The 10470-nt window shown below is 28.3% G+C and overlaps 1 protein-coding gene across 2 annotated transcripts in view; it reads left to right on the top strand.

Annotated features, from left to right (window-relative positions):
* The first annotated feature begins 118 nt into the window (after positions 1 to 118).
* The window catches only part of LOC101235972 (probable voltage-dependent N-type calcium channel subunit alpha-1B), a 113730-nt gene continuing 103378 nt past the window's right edge, over positions 119 to 10470 (top strand). For both annotated transcript variants that reach the window (XM_065799728.1, XM_065799729.1), the window contains exons 1-8: positions 119 to 446; positions 650 to 789; positions 1029 to 1129; positions 1198 to 1350; positions 1487 to 1677; positions 2316 to 2425; positions 3724 to 3872; positions 9917 to 9953. In XM_065799728.1, the coding sequence (XP_065655800.1) occupies positions 150 to 446; positions 650 to 789; positions 1029 to 1129; positions 1198 to 1350; positions 1487 to 1677; positions 2316 to 2425; positions 3724 to 3872; positions 9917 to 9953 (1178 nt within the window). In that variant the 5' untranslated portion in view covers positions 119 to 149. The remainder of the gene's footprint in view (positions 447 to 649; positions 790 to 1028; positions 1130 to 1197; positions 1351 to 1486; positions 1678 to 2315; positions 2426 to 3723; positions 3873 to 9916; positions 9954 to 10470) is intronic.

Below are 10470 nucleotides of genomic sequence, written 5' to 3'. Positions count from 1 at the left end.
TATAAAATTGTTTATTAGTAAATTATTATAAATTACAAGTAAATTGCTTATTAGTAAATTATTGTAAATTATAAGTAAATTATTATAAGTAAATTATTTAACAATTTTTTTTTAAGTATTGTTTTGAACTAGTTTTAAGGTTTTTTTTCATGGCTGATATTATTGACAAATTTGATAACAATAAACTTCACCAAAATGTTAATAATCAACGATTGGATTTCAAAAAACATGGTTTATCATTCAGTGAAGATAAACAGGACATGTATTTCACAAAAAGTCTTTTTATTTTATCACCAACAAATCCATTGCGCAGATTGTGTGTTGCTATAAGCACATCCAAGTTATTTGAGTTGTTTATAATACTTTCTATTGCTACTAACTGTGTTGTAATGGGATTGAATACTTCTTTACCAAATAATGATAAGTCAAATCTAAACTACAAACTGGTGTGTATAAGTATTGCTTATTCTTTTTTTTTTATTATTTAACAGCTGTTCATAATTGTTATAATTTTTAAATAACCTTTTTTTATTTTATTTAATGTTTTACAATAGTTATTTTATTAATATTTATGATTACTGTTTGTACTATTTTTTTGTTTATATGTATCATTGTTATATTTTTATTTTATATTGTTATATTTTCTTAGATGATATTCGATTATGTTTTTGTTGCTGTATTTTCTTTTGAAGCTATATTAAAAATTTTAAGTCAAGGATTTATATTACATTCAAATTCTTATATGCGAAATCAATGGAATGTTTTTGACTTATCTGTTTTAATAGCCAGGTTAGTTTAAAAAAAACAAACAGAAAATATTAGTCTTATATAGTACTTATATAACCTTAAATGAATATTTAATGGATTATTGAAAAGTTTTTAATAGTGGTTAATGTATTTAAAAAAAAATTATTTTTCTTTTTTTTAATTTAATTTTTTAACATTATTTTTTATACATATTTTTTCATATTGTTATAATTTTTTTTTAAACATATTTGATATATATTTTTATTGTTGTTATGTTTCAGCATTGTTGTGTTATTTCGAGTATCAAATTATTTGTCTTGGATAAAAGTTATTAAAGCCGCAAGAGTTTTTAGACCATTAAAGTTTGTAGCAGGAATCCCAAGTAAGTTTATAGTGTAAATAAATTTAAATATAAATTTTATTATTCCTTTAAAAAACTTTTGCTTGAAGGTTTAAACATTGTGATGGGATCTATTTTAAAGTCATTGTCGTCATTATTACATATTGGAGTATTCATTGGATTTGTAATCGTTATTTATGCAGTTATTGGACAATTATTTCTTCAGGATGGCTTTCACCAAGTTTGTTTTTATACAAACAATAGTAAGTGATATTAAAAAAAGTTTTATTGCTGAATTTTGTTTTAATGGAAAAGAGTTTTTTTTTAATTGATTTAAAATTTAAAATATTTTGTTGGTATAAATTTTTTTCTGTGTAAAGAATGAAACATGATTTATAGATACTTGTATTGATGATTTACCCTGTGGACTTAGTGTGAGTTTGGGTTATCAATGTCCAAAAGAAACTATTTGTAAAAAATACTTGATTGATCCAACCTCTCATTTACCAAACTTTGATAATATTCTCTTTTCATCTCTCACTATTTTCACATGTATCACTTGTGAAGGCTGGACTGATCTCATGTATTCAGTACGTAAACTAAATTCAAATTTGATTTATTGTTTTGAGTAGTGTAATTTTAATGTTTTAAATAATAAGTGTAATGTTGAAAGGATAAATATATTGATGATAGATAAGTGTCAGATAATTACTAGCATAAAGTAATGATTTTAGGTAGATGATTTATTGTAGCAGTTATCTCTGAAGTAAATATTTAATTACATGAGGATGGGAGAGATTTTCAAAGGCTTGACGTTCAAGGAAGGACTAGATGAATAAAGGTTTTGATATTATAGGAAACTATTGATATCAGTATTGATTGTCAGTAAGTTGTTAGACTTAAAAATTGGCACAAATTTTGTTTTCCAGCAGGCAGGAAAAAAAGATTCAGTTATTGTTAAATAGTTTAGATAGTAATAAAGTGAGTTCTGGATTTTGTAAGACTGTGACACAAATGTTGTCTATAATATTTACAATGTTGTTTGAATCAAATTGTAGAGGGGTTTAAATGAGAAATAACTTTAACAGTAAAAGTAAGGGGTGAGGGGGAATTTGGATTTTGAATTTGATTTAGCTTTTGTTTTAAAGTTATTTTTTTAAGTATGTTATTTAAAATATGTAATTTAACAAGATAAAAAAGACAGCATTTTAAAAACTAATTTTTTTAGACATATCGAATGGTTGATTACAATGGCTATTTCATATGGATTTATTTTTTTTCACTCATTGTTATTGGTTCCCACTTTATGCTAAATTTGGTTTGTGGTGTTCTAAGTGGGTAATAAGTTATTGATTATAACCTAATTAAAATGATGAAAGGTTTTTAACTTAATTTTTTATCTTATATTATATATATTTTTTTAATTTTAATTAAAGGCAACAGGTGTTCATGATACACCTGTTCAGTTTATATAACAAAAGCTTTTGAACTATTCATATAAAAAATTAAAATTTGTGTACATGGCAAAATACACAAAAAATATGCAGTTATTCTTCTTAGATCATATTTAGAATCACTTTACAATACTCACAAACAATCTTCTCCTCATAGAAAATATGGACACTGTCAGTATTTTTTATCCTAATAGTTTTAATAGACCAATATTGACTAATTATTCAATTTTTAACTAATAGTTAATGATATTTATTTATTGATGTAAAAATATTATTTAATGATAATTAATTAATTTTAATTGCTCTTTGATTAAACAAGCAAAAGTGCTGTCAGGTTTTTTCAAAAAGTCTTTGTTACTCTTTAATAAAATGAGAACATTTAATGATTGCAATATGGAAAACTTAACATGTCATAGTCTGAAAAACTTTAATTTTATATAAATTTTTTTCATAATTTAGTTATGAAAATGCTGATATTCCATTCAAAAAATTTTTTTTATAAATATTATTTGCCTCCCTAAAGCCTGGAGGGCCACTATAATCAAGGAGGCTACTTTGTTGTGGTTACCACCCTCTCTCAACTTTCTAACTCTGAAACATGAACCTTAATGAACAAGGCAGCTGTGCAGAGAAACAAGTTGAGCACAGTACTATCAGAGATGTGGTGGGGATTGAACTCAGAACTTCTTGCTTATGAAGTGAGTGCTGAACCACTACACCAATACCACATTAATTATGTAATTATGAATTATGAAAACTTCAATATTTTCAAAACTCTTAAAATCATGATGATAGTTGATTTTTAATAATTAAGTTTCTATTGTTTTTGTTACTAAGTTAAAGTGTAGAATAAACAATTAAACACATAATTGTTGTTTTTCAGCAGTTTTTTTTTTGTAAATCTAAAATACAAAAAAAGTTATACAATTTTATTTTTAATCATGATCTCGAAATTTGAAAATCTTTATTTTCATAATGGTCAATCTTAAAACTAAGAAGAAAAAAAACATAAACGAGTTACTATTTATAAAGACTTGCTTAAATTGTGTGTTTTGTAGAAACTCTTTATAAAAAATCTTTAAAAATTAGTACTAGGAATTGACCAATTGAATTATTACAAAATATAATTTCAAGTAAACCAAGACCACATACAATTGCTTTTATTTATAATTTATTTGTTAGCCAATTTAGTAAAGAAAGTGAGCTAATTGCATACAGAACAGAATTTCAACGAAAGCGTGTTATGGCTGTGAAAACCAAAGTTTCTACAAAATATAGTTTCAACAAAAACAGCACTCATGAAAATTTTGCAACTAAAAAGATAAATGAACGTAAGATGTGTTTTTTTTTAATTTTGTGTTAAAAGATTTTTTTTTAATAAAAAAACTTTTTTTAAAAACTTTTTAATAAAAAAGATTATAAAAAATACAGATAAAAAATACAGATTTAACAAAATCATTGAAAATAACTATTTAAACATGAAGATGGTACTCATTTTTTCTGCCACAACTTTTTCTAGAGCTCTATATTTTTTAACTTATGTCTATAAAATAAAATCTGCCAAAAATAAAAATCCTGCAAATAAAAATAAAAATCCTCTAAAAATTAAAACTTTTTTTTAATAATTGTTTATGCGACACAATTATCACATATAAGTGACCAATGGAGCAGTCCAATTACATAGACCTTGGAGATGTGATAATAAAAATAGATTGTAGATCTATGTCGTTGAATATAAAATAAAAATCATAAAAAAATATATAATGAGTAGTAAGACTTTTGTGAAGTAGAAGAATGAAGTAAAGATGCTCAGGGGGCAGGGGGAAAAGCAACTAATGCTCTAGTCACTCTGTGTATAGATCATATGCAACAAAGATTTATTGATTTCAGAGACTATTTATGTCTACAGGTGTAATGGTGTAGTGCATCAGTATGTTCCATTCGGTCTTTTTGTATGGTCTTATTATGTTTTCATCCACTTTCAAACTGGGTGAATAGAAAGCCTAACACTCTCACCTCTTGCACTTATGGGCTAACACATCAAAGCCAGACGTAAGACCTACAGAATGGAATTCAATTGATCAAATGTACACATTAGTCACAGTAGACCACAAGCCATCACTCTTAGCCCAAAGAGCTACGACCTGGTACTGGTGTGGAATGATGTGCTTTGAAGTGAGACTTTAGATCAGAGTACAGTCAGCAAGTGCTAATCTGACATGCATTTTAAAGCTTTCGAATGAATATGTGCGTGAGTGTCAGCATAATCATTGGGTTAGTTAGCGTCATAACCACATCCAGCGGAATAACCTAATGTCTATTTTGTTGCATTGCTATACATTGGAAAAAGTCAGGTTCATTAGCCACAAAGAATATATTTATAATTGTTTATGTGACACAAAAAGTGACCAACGGATTTATTCAGTTGTGTAGACTTGGGAGATATGATAACATAATCAGATTGTAGATGGTGTCTTTGGGTAAGAATCAGAAATTAATGTAAAGACTATTTATTAGGAGAATTAAATATTCACGACTCAAGGAGAGAGGAAACCATAACTCATGCTCCAGTCATCCGAAGCAAATAATAAAACAATGGCCTATGAGTTAACAAGTCTATATAAATCTGCTTGTGTTATAATGGCTCCCATAACTAAAAATATTGTACAGTATTATTGATGTACCGATTAATCGGCATTGGCTTAATCAGCCAATCTGCTTAATCGGCTTAATTTTGCACAATCCGAATTGGTATTGGCATTGGCCTTTTTTGTTAACTTACCGATTTTCCAACCAATGGCATTTTATTATTTTATTCTGCATTATTATAATAATTAAATAATAAATAAACTAAACTTTATGCATTACTTAAAACTTTTTTGATAAATTTTTATTTTGACTTTGTTTACAGGCAAAAGCTTTAAAAGTAACCTTTTTAAGCATTGTTATCTATAATTTATTTTTAGTTACTCCCAACAAGGCTGCAAGCAACCACTATCAAATTGGGAGTTGCTAGAAAAAAAGAATAGAGTTATAAAGCCAGGAAATGGCTGACAGAAGACTTAAAAAGTTAAAGGTTGTATGAGTCAGGAAAATATGAAGATAAGACAGACTTCCAAAGGGTTGAAGTGCGGGGAAAAAAGCTAGACAAATAGAAGTTTTTGGAGCATGCAGGGACAGATAGAGTAAAAGAAAAAGACTTTGATGAATGACGAGTCAAGTGAGAATGAGTTTTGGTTGATGGAACTAGAGATGAAAGCTCCTTTGAGCAGCAACCAATATAGTATTTGTAGAAAAGAGAAAGATATGCAACTTTGTGACGATGGGAAAGAGGCTCAAGCTTAGCAAATAGACGGGGTCCAACTCTGTTTACAATGCGTTTTTGGACCTTGTCTAGAAGAAAGAGAGAGAGCATCATTAGAAGAACCAGCCCAAATATGACAACAGTATTCCATACAGGGACAAATAAGAAATTTGTAGAGGTAGAGAATGGAATCAGGAGAGAAAAAATGGTGAGCATGATAAAGAGAAGCAACCTTTGCAGATGCTAATTTAACAATCAATTGTATATATGGTTTCCATGAAAGGTCAGTAGTAAATAATAATCCAAGAAGATTAAAGGAAAAAAGAAAAGGAAAAGTGAAAGGGTTGCCATTCAACAATATAGGAATGTTGACCGTACTGCGGTAGTCGTTTGCAGTAAATAACTGAGTTTTGTTGGAGTTAAAATTAACAAGCCACTGTAATCAGTTACATAAGTGAGATCAGATTCAAGATCGGCTGTCTTTTCTAAGTGAAGGAAAAGAGAAGACTTTTTGTCAAGACAGGAGTATAAAGTTGAGTCATCAGCAAAAAGAGCTACTTTAGATGTAAAGTTGATCGGAAGATCATTAATGTAGATAAGAAACAAAATAGGACCAAGGATAGAACCTTAAGGTACCCAAGAATTTACTGGAAATAAAGAAAAGTGTTGACCTTCGAGGATGACTTTAATAAAGTTGTTAGAAAGAAACGATTTGATCATCTCAAAAACTTTCCTACACACCGTATGAAACAAGTTTATGGAGAAGATTAACATGCCAAACTTTGTCGAAAGCCTTAGATATGTCAAGAGCGATAGCCTTAGCCTCTTCGCCTCCATCTAATGCACAATAAAATTCACAGTCACAACAGCTGCTAAGTCAGCCGTAGATCAAGAGTATCAAAAACCATATTGATTGTCTGACAGTAAGTTATTTGACTCTATTTGACTTGATAAATAAATTTCTCAAAGACTCAAAGACCTTGCTAATAACAGTAAGCAGACTGATTGGACAATAAATGGAGGGGTCAGAATGTTCACCATAGTTTTTAAAAATGAAAACAACAGATGTCATTTTCCAGCAGGCAGGAAAACAAGATTCAGTCAAGCACTTATTAAATAGTTTTCAGAAAATAAAAGAGAGTTCTGGAGAACAATTTTGTAAGACTGTGACAGGAATATTGTCAGGACCATAAGCCAGAGAAGAGTTTAATTGAGATATGACTATGAGCAATAATAGCTGAAGTGACTGGAATGCCTAACAATGGCTTAACCTGTTTAATTAGAATGGAAGGAAGAGAATGGCCCTAACATTCGAGAGTCGAATTGGAAGAGAATTTCTTTGCAAATAGTTCAGCCTTAGTTCATATGTTCAAGTATAGCCAAGAATCAATTATATTTCTATATTTCTATATTTTTTTATTTTTAATTTCAATTCACCTCCCTAAGGCCACAAAGGCCACTGCAATCGAAGAGGTTACTTTAGTTATTGCTACCACCCTCTCTCAACTCTTTAACTCTGAAACATGAACCTTGGCGAACAATGCTGCTGCGTGGAGAAACAAGTTGAGCGATAATCTTCTTGGCTTCTATTTGAAAAATGTGATAATCTTCTGGGCTTCTACTTAATAAGTATGATAATCTTCTAGGTTTTTATTCAAAAAATATGATAATCTCTAGGCTTCTACTTAAAAAAAATTCTACTTTTAAATAACTACGTTGATTCATAAGAAGACTATTAAAAAACTACATTCTAAGTCACTTAAATCAACCATTATGTTTTTTGTTAGTTTTGATAGTTTTTCTGATACACGGTAGTTTTTCTGATAACTTTAATTAAGAAGATCAACACATCAGATAGTACAGACAAATTTTGTACCAGGAGTTAGAAAGTGGGGTTGCATGAGTTGCAGCTTTTTGAGACCTGAGAAAACTTCAAGTTTAAATTATAGATTATTTTTCAGTTGGTATAGATTCTTTTTCTTGTAGTATTGATATTTTTTATTACAGTATATAATGCTAGCTAAGGTACACCTATAACTTTATTTTAAGTGTTTGAATTTAGTTTCAATGTTTTGATTATGCAGTTTCCCCATTAATCTACACTTTTTTTTCTTTTAAAATCACTATAAAAACGTCTAATAAATCAGCAGATAAAAACTTAATTGTTAAAAACAAAGGTAAATCTTTATTTTTTGGTTTTTGGCTCTTCAGGTTTTTTTTAATCAATTTTTAAAACATTTATGCATTATTTTTTTGGATTGAGCTAAGCACAGTATAGACATAATTGGTAATAGTTGCCCACACCCGCACAAGCAGTATTTGTATGCTGAAAGCACAACTTTCTATTTGTTAGAAAGAATTTAATTTATGAATAAATAATTCTCTCCAAATATAAGTAATTTTTTGTTTGCAGTGTTTCGACAAATGGATGCCTGAATTATGTAACCCATTTTTTAAAGTTAGTTTGCAATGCAACCAAATCTGATAATATAATTTTATTTAATTAATGTGATATTAGCATAAACCTGTTTTCTACTGTTAGAAAACAGGTTTATGTTTTCTATCATTAGAAAGTTTAAACAATTATTTTAATATAATTTTATAACAATAAATTTAACAATATTTCAATTCATTATCAGTGATATAAATAATATAAGCATATTATTTTAGAGATGAGTTGCACTTGGATCAAAAAATATCATTATGACTTTGTTGATGTTTTATAATTTTTTAACTCATTTACCATTGGTGAATGTCTTTATTGTTTAAAATGTAAAAACTGATAATATTAAAATCAATTATTGAGGACTTAAATTACAATGAAAAATGAAATTCTCAGAATTAAATCTCAGAAAAATTATTAATTATTTTAGATGTACATTAGTAACATGTGATTCCAAAAAATCTGGGCAAACTTCCCGCCATTTTTTCTCCGCGTAAATTTATCAATTTTGATTGACTCGCACGCCATTTTCTAGAGAATTAAATTCTCTACAAAACCCATTAATTTTATACTGAACAACAAATTTGAAATGTGAAAAAAGTTACTTCGAAACAAGATGACGTAAGAAAGCGAATGTACGAGTTTATTGAAATTAACCCAGAACTTTCAAAAACGCAATTGTAAAACATTTTATGATGGAAAGTATTCGAAGATCTACGCGCTACAATATTCTAAAACGAAAAGACAACAACATATTACCTGAACGACAAGTTGGAAGCGGTAGGAAAGCAGTTAAGATGACAAAAAAGAAGATCAAACAATTGGAAAAAAGTGGATTTTATTCATCAGATGTTACTACGACACCAAATGATGTTAAATTAAAAAGAAAATCAAAATTTGAACAAAAATTATTGGTTTGGGTTGCAATTTCTCCAAAGGGATTGTCAAAGCATTATGTTGCACCTTCCGGTCAAGCTGTCAATAAAAATGTGTACATAGAAAAGTGTTTGAGATCATGTTTGCTCCCATTTATAGAGACTGTTCATAAAGATGATGAAAAAATTTTTTGGCCTGATCTTGCATCATCTCACTACTCAAAAAAAGTTCAAGTATTTTTGAGGTCCAAAAATGTCGAATATATGCCCAGAAGTCAAAATATTGCAAGTGTACCAGAATTGCAACCTATTGAAGATTTTTGGAATGAAATCAAGAGAGCAGTATATGCTAATTGTTGGGAAGCTAAAAATTTGATCCAACTGAGGAATCGTATCAACTACTGCTTCAAACATGTCGACATTGAGCGCGTACTTCAACTTGGTAAGAAGAGTTTTACAAGAGTTGATACAGTTCGCAGACAAGGAATGGAAAATTTGTAATTTTTTTTGATTATACTCTATGAACATTGCTCTTTTTGAAACATCGTTCAAAACTTAAAAAATAAGTCATCTTTCTAAAAATATTTTAGAATTTAATTGGTCCAGATTTTTTGGAATCACATGTTATATAGGAATTATTTTAGAAATATTGAAATAAATTTATAAATTTTAAATTATTTTATGAACTGAAATAACACTGTAGCTTCCATAAACAAAGGTACAAGTAATATAAATGACATCATTTTTTTACAGTAAAAAAAGAAAAAAAGATAGAAGTTAACACCTTGAAGTAAGCATTTTGTACTATATTACTAGTTAGTTTAGCCAACTTATGTTTTTTTTTTTTTTTGTATTGCACTCTCATTTGGTATTTTATTTATTTACAATAGATATGTTTTTTTAATACCATAAAGCATTGCTTTCTCATTATCAATATTGACTAGGTTTGTGAAAAAAAAACTTGATAATACATTTCCAAAATGTTTTTCTCTTTACAATATGGAAAATCATTTAAAACCTTACTTTTGGTTGTCGCAAATGATGATGAAGTCAACAATATTGATTTTTATTTTAGTCTTCTATTTTCAGAACCCATTATGTTACATCTTTCAGAACCCATTATGTTACATCATATGTTACATCTTTATTATGTTACATCTTCATTATGTTACATCTTCATATGTTACATCTTCATTATGTTACATCTTCATTATGTTACATCTTCATTATGTTACATCTTCATTATGTTACATCTTCATATGTTACATCTTCATTATGTTACATCTTCATTATGTTACATCTTCATT

This window comes from Hydra vulgaris, chromosome 06 (genome assembly GCF_038396675.1).
Source record: "Hydra vulgaris chromosome 06, alternate assembly HydraT2T_AEP".
Lineage (NCBI taxonomy): Eukaryota > Metazoa > Cnidaria > Hydrozoa > Anthoathecata > Hydridae > Hydra > Hydra vulgaris.
Note: the sequence above shows the minus strand (reverse complement) of the source record. Positions and strands in the feature narration are given on the sequence as shown.